Source organism: Scophthalmus maximus, chromosome 18, assembly GCF_022379125.1.
Source record: "Scophthalmus maximus strain ysfricsl-2021 chromosome 18, ASM2237912v1, whole genome shotgun sequence".
In the NCBI taxonomy this organism is placed as follows: domain Eukaryota; kingdom Metazoa; phylum Chordata; class Actinopteri; order Pleuronectiformes; family Scophthalmidae; genus Scophthalmus; species Scophthalmus maximus.
The window spans coordinates 9,201,312-9,219,392 of NC_061532.1; the positions used below are offsets into that span (position 1 = coordinate 9,201,312).

Consider the following 18,081-nt stretch of genomic DNA (forward strand, 5'->3'; position numbering starts at 1 on the left):
TTAATTTATGGCACTTCTCATGTAACATCAAGCAGAGATGAAATGCATTTTGCATTTGTCTCAGCTCGGCCATTACCAACATGCCAAGTGTGGTATGTGCTTGGATCTGGGCAGTTAATGCACAGGATGCGCAGCTAGGAAATCCACACTGAAGTTGAAGATCTAATCATGCTGCTTCAATACTGTATTTTCAGACAATTTTGTAGACATTTAAGAACACCAACTTTCCCAGAGCTCGAAAACAAGTCACATAATGGTGAACCTAATTTTCTATTGTGGCAGTGTGCACAGATACATGCGTCTACTTAAGGAAATCACTGCCTATTTCTGATTTAGCTTATTATTTGAGAGTGGAAATGGACAGTCGACGTGCGTGTGTTGGTGTCACAAGAGCAACAAGAATGAGAATCCTCTTAGAAATGTTGGCTTAATGTTGTTGTCTGTGGTATAAAACCAAAACATACACGCAACTGCCTCTGTGAACCCCCCATCACACACACACACACACACACACACACACACACACACAGGTGAAGTGAAAAGTAAGTTGGGTTTTGGAGACCAGGGCTTAACCAAAGCCCAGATTTATTTTCTGTATAGAACCGACAGCTAGCGGACCATGAGGGGTGGAAAAAATACATTCGCTGTATTTTACAAAAAGTGCATTGGATTAAAATCACTTACTGCTGCTCCTCACAGACTAGAACAAACAGTATATACATCAGCACACTGTGTGTTTCTACCATGTTCTATTCCAATTAAACACTCAAAAAGGTCTCTGGTTACTTTAATCGCGATTTCACACACTTCTCTCTTCTAATCTACTGTTGAACCTGATCTCCATTGTTAGGAAGAGCCTTTTGCTCCAAACGTCACTACACGGCAAGTAAAATCCTTTAATGAGAATTGTCCGGATCTTATCTCTCCTGAAACCTTCTGTGATAATTCGTTGATCCAGCATTAAGCAAAATGTTTTTACTGGAGGTGCCTGTCCTTTTCCCCAATTTAAAATGATCTCTCTTTAAAATGGTCACTCCAGGAAAAAAGTCAGGTTTAGGCCATATAAACTTTGAATGGGAAAGCGTGAGAGTTAGCCTCACAGCTCAAAGCTGTCTAATCTTTGACCTCCAATAGCAAAGCACCCATGACAGCAAGCATGCACCCAGTTGAAGTGTCCTCAAGAAATAAACTAAACCCAGTTGTGGGTCTCCTCAGCTGACCCTAAACTCAAACCTCCTTCCACAGGGACTCGAAAAGACAAATACTGCAAAACAAGTCAATAACGCAATTTATCGTCTAGCAAATCACAGAATGTTGACCACCTACTAAAAAAAACTGTAATTTCGTATTTAGAGCTTATACATCAATTAAACAGACTTAGAGAGACGATGGATAATGACATTTGTTACTGACCTGCCAGGCTATCCAGTGTGTGTCTGTGTTGTCCGCGGGCCAGCCCAACAAACACCACCTCCTTCCTGAAATGACCGATGCCTGAGAAGGGCAGCACCAGATCCCGCCCAACCAGCAGCTCAGCCAATGACGGCTTGACCTGGGCCAGCGCGCTTGCTGCTCTAAAAGGAAATATACACATGAATAAATACACAACACACACACACCAATTCACAACTTAATCCTCTCCCTCCATCCCACTCACATTACATAACAGGAGAATCTAGTGATTACTGATGACACAATCTTTTACTTGATGTAGATTATGCATCAGTCATCCAATGAACAACACACAATAATGTCTCTGTCATTTGCAGCACTCCCCCATGAAATGTGAGAATAATAACCATCACTCACTGAAATATGATCCTTTTTCTGCACCACGTATTAGCACACAGTGGAGGAAGTATTTCTTTTTTAAGTATACTAAAAGCACATCAGTTGGTGGGGTTTTTACACATTGTCTGCCAAGGAGGTTATGTTTTTGACCCTGTTGGTTGGTTGGTTTGTCAGCAGGATTAAGCAAAAACGGATTTCCAAGAAACATAGTGGAGGCATGGGACATGGGCCAAGAAAGAACTTATTCAAATTTGGCGTAGATTCGAAAAATGAGGAAGATCCACTAAAACAAATTTCACTTTCTTTCATGTTTTGATATTTACAACAGTTTCCTAGGGTATGGTTCATGGATCTTAATGAAAAAAGTCGGCTTATTTAGGGGACTGATATCGATGACTGTTTGCAATTTGGTCCAGTGCCATTCTTACTTGTTTCAATATCTAAATGGTGGTTAAAATGCCAAAATGAACAATAGGATGTTTTATTCACATGGGACAACGAGTGCAGGGAGAGTATAAATTCATAAGAAGTAGAAATAAATTTAAACGTATGATTGTTAATATAAAAGGCTCAGTCTACAAATCCGTAGCCTCTGTGATCGTCCTTCCTAAAAAAAAAACCTCAACAGTATTTTCAAGGCTCTTTGCAGGAATCTAAACGTGGAGAATTTATAGACTTATCTACCAGTTTTCTAGGAAATGCTGGGAGGAAGAGATAAAGCAGGAGCTGCATTTAATGTGACATGCTGATAATTAGTCACTCTAATCAAAACACCGCATCCCTGTCTTCAAGCACTAGTTTAATGTGTACAGTCACTGCTGCAACAAGCCTTGGTCAATCAGATCGCTGATGTTTGGATAATGTAGAGCATTACAGGGAATTAATTAGTTCAGCAGTTTAGGCAGGAGCAATACAGGAGATGGAGAAAGCTAAAGCCAGAAAATAATCTACAGCTCAGGTCAGTGTATGTACACAAAAAAAGATTAGTATTTATCTTTATGGATACAAATAACCTTTGTTTGTATAGCACTTTTCTAAACAAGGTTATAAAGTGCTTCATAAAAGGATAAAAAAAACAATTAAACTATATTAGGGGATTCACACATCAATAATCCAATATATATTGACATGAAATTCCATCATTTAAAGGGCCCATATTATTCTCCAGGCACCTTTTCAGCCTGTCTCCACGTATATTTGGTTATCTGGGGTGACTGCCAGCCCACAGAGAATGAAAAGAAAACGATGAGTCGTTGATTCGTGGTTTGGGTTGGCCGTGCAGACGGTCTTCTAAACGAGCCATTCACAGCCCGGGCGTCAAGTGACGTAAGTTGACTCCTGCTACTGGGGCAACCACGGCCCCAACCTGAGCAGCACCCCCCCACTTGAATTGCGGAAAAACAGATCGCGTCTACGCCATAATTTTCTCCCCGCAAGCAAACGACGACTGCGGGCATGGCCAAGCTAGACTCGCGGCCAGTGGGCGTAGCTAGACTCGTGGCCGGCCGCGGCGTAGCCACACTTGCGGCCGGCCGGGGTAGCTCACGGCTGGCCGCGGCATGGCTAGACTCTTTGCTCCCGTTTCTTCCAACGAGGACAAAAACATTATCGAAACGTTCTATCGAAGGAATTTTCTATTGATTACGTGTCTATCGCGATACATATCGTTATCGTTCTATCGCCCAGCCCTAATTGTGCTCTGTGTGTAATTATGGAGAACGTGTTCGCTGTACCTTGCGGTACACGAAGGGAGGGGGAGGAGATGTGAGCAGGAAAGCGCTGGAATCGGCCATAGTCTCACAGGGCTGTTTATACAGAAAGAGGAGGGTGCTGTGTGGCTTGATCCTTGAGGTGTTTTGACATGGAATGGCAAAGACATGTAGTGCACACACCTGAAAACCAATGTATCTTGTGTAAAAGGGGGCATAATATGGGCCCTTTAAGAATGAGACTGTATGATGTCATGATCTAGTTTACAATTTTCAGGCCTGATGACCTTTTTCCACAGCAGACATTTTCAAAATGACACAGTAGAAAATGCGCATGTGTAATTAAAAGCACAGATGAGCCAGTTCCAGGTTGTGTAATAGATAAAGATATAATAGAAAGGAGCCATCATTAATGTTAAACCCGGTCATTTCCTGCTCTGACAAGTCTAATTGTTTGCCATGCAAAAGGACATTTGTTTTTCATTGACTTTTTTGTGTCATTGCTTTGACCAACTTTGACTTTCACCACTTAATTCAACTAAAGTTGAAACCAATATCGCTCTCTGCAGTTATTTTTCCTGTCTTTGAGTAATTCGCGTTCTGCATTTCTGAAGTAGCACAGCCAATAGGGGACTGATATGTACATAATATGTATATAAATATACGTAGTTTGTTTGTATGTTTGTGTAACTGATGGCATGTGCATCCACTCACAGGTCTACTTGCTCCTGATTGGCGAGATGGGTGACTAACAGCGTGATGTGGAGCGTTGGGACGGGAATCATGGCTTTGGCCAATTGGGGCTCCTGCTGAAGCACTGCCTCTTGCACCTCAGTCACAGCTGAGCTTATCTGTCATTGGAAAAAATTACTTTCATTCATCAGATGTTTAAATGAGACAGATACGGTCAAATATGGTAACTGCTTGTTCCCACTCTATTCCCTCTACTGTTGCTGACCAATGAGGAGACAGCAGGGTCGGTGTCCGGGTGATAATAACACAAAGTGGTAGCAGCTTAAACAAGGATTGATTTAATTGGCTTGAAGAATGTAGAAATTAGACAAAGGATCATACTGATGTTTATATATATTCAAGCAAATTTTCTTAAGTATTTATCTGTTTTAATCATTGCCAACGGATGTCCATGTAAGCTGAAACAAGTGATCAAACAAAAAGTGAATCAACTGAAAATTAGATGGCAACTTTTTTGATAGTAATTTGTAATACCCAGGATGAAATGTGTGCGGACTCCAGCATGATTTCTAAGGACAAAAGTATGTAAAAGTAAATACAGTCATTCCTTACCTGTGTGTTAGTTATAGGGATGGAGACAAAGTAGTTGGGCCGTTGATTCTCTTTCTTCTTTTTCTTCTTGTCTCCGTCCTCCTCACTGTCCACTCGCCCTCCACTGTCTCCTCTCTTCCTCTTCCTCTTCTCCTGCGTTGACTCTGGGTTGGGGACTACAGAGGATAAACATTCATTGTAACTGAAATCATGGTCAGCCAGTCAGGTAATAAACAGCAGCACAAATTTTGTTAGTCCGTAAATCTGACCTGCTAGTCTTTTGCCTTCAACAGGTAAAAAAAATAAAATCCAAAAGTTTCATTCAAAGACAATAAGAAAATAAAATTAACAATGTACATACATCCTAGCTGCTTCCATGTGGAGGGACTGGTCAGAGCAAATGGGAGCTCGGACATTAAATTGTCCAAACTGTGGTCTGACTTGAGCTTTTTCTTTATCAATTTCCTCCTGTCCCTCTTCATCTTCCTCTTTGCCTTCTTCTCATTTGGTTCTGTGTAAAAAAAAAATCATTACTAGGCAACAAGTACAAATACTGTAAATGAATGAGCATGGATATAAAAACATGCTCAGACACATGGGATACATGTGATGATGATGGGTATGATTCAAATAATCTTCTATTGCACAACTCAGTAGCCAATCCCGTAAAATATTACTTGGTATTTTCACCAAGAAAAAACACTGATGTATTGGACTTTTGACTATTTTTGCATTCAAGTCTAGTTAGTTGTTTTTTTGGTAGTTTCAATTGACCCTCCACAAAATTTGATGACTTACACATCAACATAATATTGTGATATATAAATACATGTACCATCACGACAGAGGATTGGAGGGGAAGAACAGATGCTTGAGTGCAGGTTGATCCCATGATGTTGAATCTCTATTCACAGATGGTCTGGTCCTCCAGATATATTACGGAGCTACTGTACTAATTCCCTATGCTCCTAAGTCAAGGCAAGATAAGTGCCATAGAAATATCTGTTTTATTTTTTTATTATTATTATGATTATATTAAGAGGATAAGTAAGACTTAGGACATGCAATTTTGTACCATGTAGAGAAGCATAATAAACATGTTCAACTACTATCTGTTAAGGTGCATGCAAACATTATTTTAAACTAAAATTTAAGGCATGCTACAATGATGCATTTTTCAGTTGAATATAAACATGTTGAGTGATTTGCAAGATGTTTTGTTTGATTCTCTATTGTTTACCAATGTATTCAAACATATTTTGAGTGTTTCACTAACAGCATGTGCTTGATTGTCATACCCAATCAAATAGTTCAGTCTGTGCAGTATGGCAATATTGGCAAACCCACACATTATCTCAGTCAGTCAGTATTACTCACTAGACACAGTGGAGGCTCCAGTGCCAGCCGCCCCTTGCTGGACTCGCTCGGTGACTGCTTCCACCTGGCCCGAGGCATCATCTTCTATGATCCCACTCTGCTGTCCATCCCCACCACCCTCATCAGCACCACCACCATCTGAGGCAACCGCAGTGGTCTCTTTGCCACAGGGGACACTGACTGGCTGCATATCCAACACTGTGAGCTGATACAGACAGCTCTGAGGTAGGGCCTTAAACAGCGACGAATGATGCAACCGGGTCACAATGATCGATTTTTTTTTTTTGTAAACTCAAATGAGGACAGAACTTCTTCGCCCCCAATAAGACTTTCAAGGTGTTACCTTGTGGTTTAACCGGAGTGCAGGTGGTTTCAAAGCAATGACTTTTCCACAGTGACCGGTGTGTACGTGAAGCAGCCTCCGAACTGACACTTCACTGACCGCAGAAATCCTCTGTAAATTAACACTTCGTGAACACGTCCACCTGAGGCTCGACGGGACGCGGCCGAGGAGCATGACAAACTTGAGCTCACGAATACATCTGACGTGAACAGCTGGCTAATTGTTACACAGCCAAGTAATCGCAAAAAAGCAGGATATTTTGAACTCTCTCTTGAAGGCAGTTACCGGTGAGGGGCATTTGGTGACACACCTCCACTCACTGTAGCTAACACCTGTTGAAATGAATCACGCTGCGTAACCTGTGCTAGTGAGCTAGCCAACTGTTAGCCGTCTCTAACGGCGTTCTGCTTCCAGTTAGCAAACCTGACCGGGATATAATTTTTCATAACTTGGCCTTGTGTTGTCGTTGCAGAAAGCGCGTCTCTGGCATTGTGTTTCAGAAAAAAGTGCCAACAAATGACTGAATTTTACATTAAGGCAGGCGCTAATTTCGGAATTTTACCCGGAAGCAGCGTTTAAGTAAACAATATCAACTTCCGGCATGGTTTTTCAGAGTAAAAGCTGTTTTCCACAATAAAAGCCCTTGGGACTTGAGCCAGTTATTGACGTAAAGGATTCAGTTAGGCATACATCGGTAGAATAGATTCAATCACGTGGTCCGACTCAAATGTTTAAACATTTTCCACATCGTGATACACGTGAAACACTTTAAGTCAAAACTATCCATCATTGTGGGCCATATAAAAATCAGTTAATACTGAAAAACCTCAGCTGATGATCATACTGTATGAATAAAAGTACATTTACTATAAATAATGTGAAGTTTTTCAAAGCCTTATGAGGGAGTTAATCAGATATTTAGCATCTAAAAACTAAAGAATAATTCAGACATTATGATCATAGTCATACTTGAAGTTTATTTGTGTATCCATGCATTGTTTTGGCTTTCCTGGATCAATATAAAGTTTGGCTGATCACTGAACTATTGACCTCTGCACTGTTACATCTCGTACGGTAAATTGAAGTCTTATTAAACTACGGAGAATCTAAAGACTCTGCCTAATGGTACCTTTTCCAAGCTTAGCTGTATTTATGACATTGGTGCGCTGGCTTACTAAGCAAACAGCAGCACAGCTCAATTGCACATTGTCAGTGTTATACAGTCTTGTTTACTTTGGGGCTTATCTTTAACAATCCCTTTCCATAAACTTAAGTGCAGTGAACATTTGATGCTCAATTGACGCTAATATGCTAAATGTAATGTCCTGTACAAAACAGGTTTGAAAAAGTATTGATGCGATCATCGTCTAAATTAGTAAAATGTCCAAAATCCCAGACTGCTACAAAGACACAATACACTTATTGATGGCAGCTTTAGAAATGTAACAGCAGAAAATAAAGGGGGAAAAAAATCATTAAGCAATGTGATCTTCTACTCAGAGATCTAATATTTGATTAAGCCGATTAATTAACATACTGATAAAATATATTTAGCTTTATTCAGTCATAGGTTCATATAAACATAAATTAAAAATGCACAACTCAGGATCCATTCATGATTTACACTCTTAGTGCTTCTTGTTTCTAATGTTGCAGCTAATACATTCCATTACAATTTGTTTTTTACGTTTTAACTGAAATAATACCATCATTTACCTTAAGTGTGCTGTATATACCAAAATCAAGCAATGCTAAACTTCTTTTTATATTGTAATGATAGCACTTCATAGTGACAAGACATTCATACAAAATGATGACAAATGATTGGTTATTGTAAATAAGATGTAGATTGTTACTTCGTATTGACGTCATAGTACTTCATAGTAACGTCATTTTCAATATTAAATAAGCTTTAGGTCATGAGTACAAGAGTACGATAGGAAGCAGCAATACCTTGAAAAATGCTTCTTTTCTTTTTTTAACTATGCACAAAGTCATCTGACTGATTTGATTTGATCTGACCTTAATCTTTGACCGATCAACTCCAAAAGTGACTAATCTGAAGAGACCCTCAAAAGGAATAATCCCACCAAGTTTGTTGAAAATCCGTCTGTGTGCTGTTGAGGTATTTTGTACTCACACACACTCACACACACAGGTGAAAACAATATCCTGCTTCTCAGCCAAGACAGTGCACAAGATAAAGATACAAGATTTATTTAATAGAACTTCCAAAAACTACTAGAAATACTTGCAGTATGTGTGTTATTACCAATACCATTAGAAGTACTACCTACCCTTCCACCATGTACCACTCTGATGTGTCTTTACTTCTATGACTACAGTGCTTCAATAATTCTTCCTGTATCTTACGGACAGCCGATTGGTTTTCCAAACACTTTAGTAACCGGCATTTTGTCTCATGGAAGAAAACATTGACCACCAACACAGCATTCTTGTCAAAATAACCACACCCTGTGATCTTGGGCTCAAAAGCATGGTGCATTAATACCAGAATGAAAGGTTTGTCACCTGTGGACACCAAAAGAGAAAAATAATGTGAGATAGTTAGAACTTATGAGCACAAAATTGTCAGTGATTGTCAGCACGGAACACAGAGATTAACCACAAAAGATAATAGAAAGATTTATATTTCTGTAAATACCATAATATTTCCTTTCACCACTCAATATGTTCAAAATTTAACATCGATCCTATTGGTCACAGAGAACCTATTAATTACAAACAAATTATACTCAGCTCAGTTCAAAATGAATGGGATGCAAAAATGTGCTTACCTCTAACATGAGTCATCACTGCATCAACATCTGACAGCACGCGTGAACGAATTGGGCAGAAGACAATAGCAATCTGTGTGTCCTGACTGTTTTCAATAAGCTGCATCCTTTTATGGACGCCAGTCTGCACTTGGTGCATCAGCTGTCGATGGGATCCAAAGGTTTCGCCACGGACAACCATCTGGTACATCACTGTGGCAAAAGGAAGGACAATGGATGTGCTGCTGACACAGATCAATACATTTACAAGAATTTATTGAACCTAAAATTAGATTTAAATGATTCTTAAAATATTGTTCCTCAAAATCCATACTTTTTTTTAACGTAAATGATGTTGTCATGTTCAATGAGAAAATTCATTGATAAATTGAATCTCCCCTTTTATACAAACAGTGACAATGTCTCATTAGACCGAGTTGATTCGCCCTTTGCTACTACTACTACTAATACTGCAACCACTACTACACTCACAGAGGTTATTCTGTGCACAACAAACTAACTTAATTGCTGAGTATTAGTGAGTATACTCAGTTTCCTGAGAGGCCTGTGGAGACAACGTGGTGATGGTATCTCCTATAAAACAGCGTTTACAATCAATAGAATTTTTTTTTACTTATTTGCATCCAGAGTCAGATTAATCTACGTTTAGCAAATGATCCCAACATTTGGACATTTGCAGTACCAGGTCAGAAAACTATTCCATATCATACACTTTATCCCCCAGTTTGTCTATGATTCTCTTTATTGTAGTTGAAGGTATTTCTAGACTAAACCAGCAAAACGGTGCGAGTCGGACAATTGCAGAAATTAAATCAAATGAAGCATTAGTGCGGCTGTTCTACTCATTTAACATGTAACAAGCGTGTGACATGGAGGAGAAAGAGACTCACCTTGTGGTCTTTGTGGCTGGCGATCAGTTTGTTTACTGTGGGGCTCCACTGGATGACTCTTGCCTGACAAAGAACCTATTGGATACAATGGTACAATGACTTATGAAAACTTTTACTTAAATGTATTGCACTACTCCATACTATTTTATATCCCACCTATAGTACTCTGTTTATATACTGTACATACTGCCTATCTATACTACTCTTATAATGAACTGTACATATACTGTACATACCATTGCTGTACTATACCTCATACTTAACTGTATATATCTGTCTATACTGTTCCATTACTTGTACATACTCTGTACTTTACTACTTTTTGCTCTTCTGGTAAGACGCAAAGTTTACTTCGTTGTCTCTGAACTTGTACTCTGAACAACGACGTTAAGCTTGAACGTAGAATATTTAAGTTTTTCCAAGGTGAAGCATAAAACTTCACACAGTTTTGATTTCCACTAAATTACAATCATCAACAGTTGAGCATCCTGACAAGATAACCTGTGCATCCTGTATACTGTGATATTAATAATAATAATAATAATAATAACAATATATTTATATATGTGCAAACAATGCACCTACCTTTTCATATTCATTTTTTCTTATATATTATTGTTTCATATTTGATATTTCTATTTATTATATAATTAAGTCTGTATATATTTCTATTTGTGGTTGGAGCAACTGATTTGTTAAACAAATACAACTCTAATATTGTCCCTCGTGACAATGGTAATGTTTCTTATGCATCTTAAGATACAGTGACAAAAATAAAACAAAAAGTGGCGGCACCTTGGTCCACCGGACTTTTGCCAATGTTCTCAAGTAGATCGATATGAACACCAAGTAAGGTCTTCATGTCCTTCATGTTTTGGAGGTACTGGACCCAGACACCATTGTCAGTTAGGGCAGCTGGAGGGAGGGAAACAGGTTGGGGGTGTGTGTGTGTGTGTGTGTGTGTGTGTGTGTGTGTGTGTGTGTGTGTGTGTGAGAGAAACAATTAAAGTTACTGTTCAATACTGTTACACAGTGCACAACACAATCCAAAAGAAACGTGAATGTCTAAGTGCTAGAAGTGCCTTACTTACCACTGACAGATTCATGTGGGATGAACTTTATCAGTTCTTCTAGGAGCACACCTATCGGCCTCTGAGAGAGAAATAATATCACACACGAATAATATTAATAGAGCATTTTACAAGTCCATTTTTATTCCTCTAGCTTAAATTCTTTCTACATCTCTCTTTGGATCCTTCTCTGATCGCACTGAAACATTTCAACGTGTTAGTTCACCCGTTTGTGTACGATTTCAAAGATTTCCTTTCTCAATTTGAGTTTCTCCACTCCAGGTAACAGCTCGTGCAGGTCCTGTCGAGTCAGCGACTGGATGTCCGAGTCCGTGTGAAAACCCGCTCCTGGGAGAGGACAGGTGAGGTGATGTCATCATCACTTTCTGTCATTTTTGAATGGGTGTACAGTAAGTGCCTCTCTGGACGGACTTAACACTTGCTTGTTAAATGAACATACAGCATGTAGACATGTGACAAAAGCTCACTTACCTTCCAGTTGATCGGCTGCCTCTGAGCTGACGTGCCGTATTTCCTCCAGTAAAGCTGACATGACTTCACATAAAGAAAAAAACTGAATAAGGACAGGTGGGGGATTTATAACGTGCATCTCTCTGAATCCCCCTTTCTCTTCGAATTGAGTTTTTGTGAAATATTTTGACCCAAAACAGTTGTGAAATCACGCCTCTGCTGTCAGGGGAGGCATCATGAAAAGAAAAAACAAATGATGATAAAATTAAAAAAATATATATATTGATATTTGTCTACTGATCTGTGCTATAAATGTAATTTATGTACGATTCCAATAATTTAAATCATTTTTATTATCAAAATCGCTAAATTTGCATATTTCCTGTTCCCAGAGGGGAGATACGCGAGTTGAGGCAGCGAGCACTGGTGCCTCAACCCAGCTTGCATGCCTTTTGCTTTTTCACCGTTTGTCACCAATCTAATGTTTGTAGACACTTTTATTATATGCCCGCACTTCACTTAAAATAGTGCAGCCAGTACCTCTGACCCACCGAAGGGGGCGTATGCGTGAGGGGTTTACAGGACGCTTCCGTCACCTTCTTTTACGCAGAGTCAAGTGGAGTACATCAGTTTTTTTTACTAACAAAACACATTTCTGACTGCAAGAATGGTAGATTCAATAACCAAGCTCAGAAGCTTCTCAAAACTGGACTTTCAATCATAAAGCGAAGTGATAAATGATCAGTGACCAATGTCTGACTCTGACTCTGACGCAGTCGCTGCGTCCCCGCACGTCCCTGGCGCAAAGAAGAGGAGAGAAGCAAGAGAACCACTCACCTTGCTTTAGATCGAGCCGCTCCACAGATGATCGACTTGAATGATTTGGTGTCAGTGACAAGCAAGTCTTCCTCAAATTAGATGTCGATTAGTTCAGCAACAAGCGTATATGTAGTCTTCCGGACAAGAGAAAGTGAAACTTGGAATGCTGACTTGCGTCGTGACGCAGAGCACGGATCGACCTGCGACTGGTGTGATGGTCGTCGTGAACTTCCGGCAAAAAATGATTTAAGAAACAGAACAACAAATGCTATTATTTCCAACTTCCATCATCTCTTGAGACAAAACCAGAACACGGCAAGTTCACCTGGAGAGTGAGACCAGCAGATGGCAGCACTGTACAACTTTTGACCACTATGGCATTTTAACCTGCTCCAATAAATCAGAGCCACTTCACGATATATGCTGCGTCGTTCTAGTCATTTTTAAGATTCTATTTTCTATATATAGGCTCTCAAAAAATAAATCATCATTTCAAATTTTAAAAAAAAAACCTAGTGTATTATATGGACTATAATATATTCATTTGCAGTGCTCTGTAAGTGCTTCCTCCAGAGTTGACCTATAGGCTGCTCTGCGCCCACTTAACTTAAAAACAAAAACAGAAATAGAAAAACAATTTGGGTCACCTGGGCCAGAGCCAGAACGACTGATCATTATATCATTATACGTATTCATATATTTTCTTGTCCATGCTAGTAAAATCAAGATCATAATTGAGGGGAACACAATGAAAGCACAAAAGTCTGTCTGAGACACTGAAAATGTGTGACTGCTCCTTTGGCAGCTTAGCGCTATATGCCCGTGCAGCTGAGAGGCTTTTGATTTTAGATTCAGTCTTTGAACCGTCTTCAGCGGCATCTTGGAACGAAACACCATCATTAGTTATGGCAAAAGAGGGATTTGATGCTTCATTTACAACGAGCACAACCAAAGTTCTCTCATATTTTCATATTTTGGGGGGGAAATAAATAAAAAGAGGTCACTTAATCATATACTTTACTGCAACGCCTTTGCCCAGAAGATGGCAATTGGGTATTAGGAGTCCATCTGTTTGATCCAGTGAATGCAGGCATTGTAATAGAGAAGCAAAGAAGCTTGGTTTGCTCTCCAGTCTAACCTTTTTTCATAGTCTACAGTGCAACAGCAGATTTTAAGATGGCACCTGCATTAGAAACAAACAAGCGTCTCATTCTAACTCGCTGGGTCCCATTTCTGACTACTGGGATTTTTTACAACATGTGACAATTTTCAACATGTTAGACTTTTAAAAACAATGAAAATTGCCAGCACAAAATGTCAAGTAGGCAGGATAGCAACCAACAGATCAGATTAAAAAATGAAAAAATTATAATCTCATGATGTAAAGAATCTTTATTTGTAGAGCACAAACCAAGTCACATTGTCCTTAATGCAAGTCAGTCAGATGGACAACAACAAAAGTGGTTGTGCCTGATTCTGGTTAAACGCCTGGCACTTGACTTCTGTACAATCTATAGTCAATCATCAGATCTTTGGTTCCGACAAGTAATTAAGGCTGGAATCATAATCAAGAGATAAAAACATGTTTAAACGATCTCTCTTTCTTTACCAATGAAATAGATTGAATGTTAACAAATTTTCCCCCCCAAAAGCATAATGAGGATGTTTTGTGGTATGCTGCTCAAAACCAAAATTAAATTACCATTGAACAAAACACAGACGACCCAATTTCCCAGAAGGGCAAAGATAGCAACTGTGCAATCTGTCTTCATTTTGATCCAAACCCTCAGACCATCCAATAAACACTGAGTAGCCAACAGAGAAACTTTAAGTTTCTACTGCGTATGGCCAAAACTCAGGAATGCAAAGACATTCCCTGGTAGTTGATCATTGAAATGCTCAAATCTGTTTCGACTCTTGTGAAGTGACATAAAAAGCAGCGTACATCAGAGAGCACAGATCTTAAAGCCAGACTCCTCTTGTTTTAGATCACAGTTGGTTTGTACGATTAACACCAGACCCTCCAGCAGATGCTCCATCGTCTGTTCGGTACTTCTCCGGATTGACTCCAGTTGCTGGAACACAAAGGTGAATGCGACGCAAATTCACATTCCCAGACATGTTTGCAGAAGAGCTCAGCTTTCTATGATACGATGACAAACACCAGACTCTTGTTTAGTTTAGATTGAGTTATGATAACAGGATTAGATTCATTCTGAAGCCCCCTTAAATGCACTTCGGTAACTTAACGCCGCTGCATTGAAGTGAAAACAGTATTTTGCCAAACAGTCTAACAGGTGTGTATGGTTGTTGTTTTTACTATGACAATCCACAATTCAGGCAACATCTCAAGTCTTTTGAGATGACAAGGTTGCGTAGATTAACGTCCTCCTAATAATAGTCCTTCAGGGAGGAGGAATTGACTTGAACCACACTGGAGGAAATCCTAGTTTTTATATTGCATAAAATCCATGTGCAATGGAAAACTAATGGAAGAAATCATTGCAATGCCACTGCAGTCACTTAACCCACTTCATTCCCCCCCCCCATTCTCTACAGAGAATACCTCGCAACTTTTTCCTGAGCCGTTGCCACAAAAAGAAGAAATACCAACAGCTACAGACATAAATCCACCAAATATCTGCGTATAGTGGACAGAGCGGATGTCCACCTTTCCTCACACCTAAACATGTGAGTATGAAAAAACAATGAGGAAATCCTTGTGAGTTTAGTGCCATCATATGAACGGCCACGGGGTAAGGGAAGACGAGAAGCTGCTGTAAAACACAGAACCAAATGATGCAACTCTGATCTCTCCTTTAACATGGTCAATTATTGCAAAATGTGATTTTCTCTCATCTTGGCAGAAGCACATACACACACACACACACGCACACACACCCATCACACACACATACACTTGCTCAGTCACAGACATTGCCCTCAGTTATTATGCATTCATAAATCAAAAGGTTGTGACGGGAATTAATCTAAAACGATGGCGAGTGTAAGTCAGAGGATGCAAATATGACAGCTTTATTAGAAAACTAGATTGCTTAAATTTGTCTGAATTAATGTGACACTTTTTTTGATTAAATATACCCCCCCCCCCCCCCCCTTCACTTACTGAATGGGGCTGAAGGGGGTTGGGGTTACGCACCAGCTGAAAAAAAGATGTGGTTTATTCTCTCTCAGTTTGTTTCCCTTTGTTGTCCGTTGACAGTCTACACCAGTACTTTTAAATTATCTGTAATTAATCTGCAACCTGCAATTTGGAAACTGTTTTTTCATATTGTGTTGTTACTTGTTTCACTGGCTCATAGCACTTCCAGCCAAACTCACTGTTAGACATTGAAGTACACATGGGCCAGTTATTGACAGGAATAAACTGGTTCTACGGCTGGAATGGAAAGATTAATCAAGCGATTAATCAAGTCGTCTATTGACAGAAAGTTAATGGGCAACCAAATTTTATTTATTGAGTCTATATTAATGCCACTGATTCTTTGAACCTGTAAGGCCAATTGGTGCTTTTCACTAGCTGGCTTCTTCTTGAACATGGCAAACCTTCTACCTGCTAATGTTTAGCAGGTAGAAGGTTTGCCATGTTCAACAACATTTGCTAAATGGCAATAAATCATAGACTGTATATTAACAACATAGTCTTAAGCTGATGATGATGGGAATGTAGGTACTTACGGAGGTATTTCACCATAAACCCAAATATTTGATTTCCGGATGTATTGGATTGAACATTTTCATTTTCATTTGAGCTTGATGGTTTTGGCACATGAAAAGTCAGCGTATACCTCCTCAACCTGAGGGGACCAAGGATATCTGTATTGTCTGTATTTTCATGGGCATCCTTTCAGTACTTGTTGAGGTATTTCAGTTCAAAGTGGAGGACCGACGGACAGAGCCATGCTGTTTGCTTGGCTAAACCATTGGTTTTGACAAAGCAAGCGATCTCAAATATTCACTCTTTGCTGTGGGGAACTGTGATGGACACTTTTAAATTTAAAAAAGCAAAAACAAAGAAACCAACATTTAATTATGAGAATGCTTGTTGGTGCCTAACTCATCCCTTATATGAGTACTTCTTAGACAATAATTTGTTTCATTCACTTATAAATGCTTGAATCTTAATGTATGGAGTAGAAATTGGATTATAAAAACAATTTGTATTGATTTAGTTTTTTTACCTGACGCTATCTACTAGATTTTTCATAAACCACCCGTGCACCAACTTTGTGGAACAACACAGAACAGCCAGCTGTTCAGTCTGTATAGTCCTGGCAATTTATCTTCCTCCGTGTTTTTTCTCCACTGTCTCAGTGTTGCCCTTCCTCATTATCTCTCTCTCGCCCTCTTCGTGCTTTTTCCTATTCTCTTTGGTGCTCGCTCGCCCCGCAGCACCCTCTGGTTGAAGTCACCAGGAAGGAAGGAAAATGAAGACTTTTAAAGATGAATAGTTAAATGACTTCAATCTTACCTGTCAGTGCAATTCCATCACTGTTACAGCAAGCACAACCTGCACATGAGCCCCACTCCAAAATGCATTTGCAGCAGAGGCAGAAGGGGAATATATATATATATATATATATATTTCAAAATGTCTGAGGTGACGTGATGTATTTATTGAAGAGACAGGATTTTGGGTTGCAATGGGAATAGGGAATGACTGTGCTGATTTAACTTTATTCCACCTTTAGAGAGGAGGAGGAGGAGGAGGAGGAGGAGATGGGGGTAGAGGGGGGATAACCAGCCTGCCGCAGGGAGAGGACATTTAAGTGGCAGGTAACGAAGGAATGCAGATCACAGGCACAACTAGACTGTAGTGGCCTGGAGGTTTGAGCACCGCAGTTTTGTATTCAATACAAACAGCCTTGTGGAACCGGCGGTGGGACTGCGGGCTGTGTGGGGGTGTGCGTGCGTGTGTGTGTGTGTGTGTGTGTGTGTGTGTGTGTGTGTGTGTGTGTGTGTGTGTGTGTGTGTGTGCTTGATTCGAGGGCTAAAGAGTGCTTTGGGAGTTGAGCCAGGAGGGATGTTGCAGCAGTCCAGGCGGGGTGACTAAAGCATGAAAGGAGTGTTGGTTAGAGTCCCTTGCGAGGGGGGCGGTGGGGGTTTGGTACAGTGTGTGATGTCGACTGCAAACCTGCAGCAGCACACAAAGGATTAACGGCGGCACGGCACATCTTTAGAACAATAATGTGTGCCTGGGTAGAAAACGACATTTACCAGCCACTAAAGTACAACCATGCTGCACTGGCCTTGCATTATCTGTGGCTTAGCTGCAGCCTTCAGATCAGTCGTACGCCTCTCTGGTGAATAAAAACCCTTCTGTCAAAACTCCAGCAGCTGTCAGACATTTCAGACTGTCAGCTGTGCACTCTTTGAAAACACATTTGAGCCACAGCGTGAGACACGTTTTAATTCAATTTAAATGAAAGAGAGAGTTACAAGCTGCCATTAAACGTCTCACAGTACTGTGTTAAATGTGGGATTTCTTTTTCTTCTTTTTTTTTTTTT

At 39.9% G+C, this 18,081-nt stretch overlaps 2 protein-coding genes and 2 long non-coding RNA genes across 8 annotated transcripts in view; 2 read left to right on the forward strand and 2 right to left on the reverse strand.

Annotated features, from left to right (window-relative positions):
* Positions 1–5,893, forward strand: part of LOC118289884 — a 39,899-nt gene extending 34,006 nt beyond the window's left edge. The window contains exon 2 of the long non-coding RNA XR_004786267.2: positions 4,217–5,893. This is a non-coding gene — a long non-coding RNA (uncharacterized LOC118289884). The remainder of the gene's footprint in view (positions 1–4,216) is intronic.
* LOC118289880 (A-kinase anchor protein 7) overlaps positions 1–7,901 on the reverse strand; it is a 37,238-nt gene extending 29,337 nt beyond the window's left edge. For 4 of the 5 annotated variants that reach the window (XM_035617023.2, XM_035617021.2, XM_035617025.2 and 1 more), the window contains exons 1-6: positions 6,505–7,901; positions 6,162–6,393; positions 5,146–5,295; positions 4,806–4,960; positions 4,215–4,351; positions 1,414–1,574 (exon numbers count right to left, since the gene is read on the reverse strand). In XM_035617023.2, coding sequence (XP_035472916.1) covers positions 1,414–1,574; positions 4,215–4,351; positions 4,806–4,960; positions 5,146–5,295; positions 6,162–6,393; positions 6,505–6,678 — 1,009 coding nt within the window. In that variant the 5' untranslated portion in view covers positions 6,679–7,901. The remainder of the gene's footprint in view (positions 1–1,413; positions 1,575–4,214; positions 4,352–4,805; positions 4,961–5,145; positions 5,296–6,161; positions 6,394–6,504) is intronic. The other variant, XM_035617022.2, reaches the window with a different exon arrangement.
* Positions 7,902–8,705: 804 nt separating this feature from the next.
* On the reverse strand, positions 8,706–12,860 carry LOC118289881. The gene is made up of 8 exons (XM_035617027.2): positions 12,571–12,860; positions 11,755–11,817; positions 11,489–11,610; positions 11,284–11,344; positions 10,988–11,107; positions 10,193–10,267; positions 9,303–9,494; positions 8,706–9,036 (listed from the first exon to the last, which is right to left on the reverse strand). Exons 2-8 carry the CDS (start codon positions 11,813–11,815, stop codon positions 8,798–8,800), a joined length of 870 nt encoding a protein of 289 aa, XP_035472920.2. The 5' UTR covers positions 11,816–11,817; positions 12,571–12,860; the 3' UTR covers positions 8,706–8,797.
* Positions 11,431–15,737, forward strand: LOC118289885. The gene is made up of 3 exons (XR_004786268.2): positions 11,431–11,624; positions 14,541–14,640; positions 15,112–15,737. It is a non-coding gene; the product is annotated as an uncharacterized LOC118289885 (long non-coding RNA).
* Positions 15,738–18,081: the final 2,344 nt, after the last annotated feature.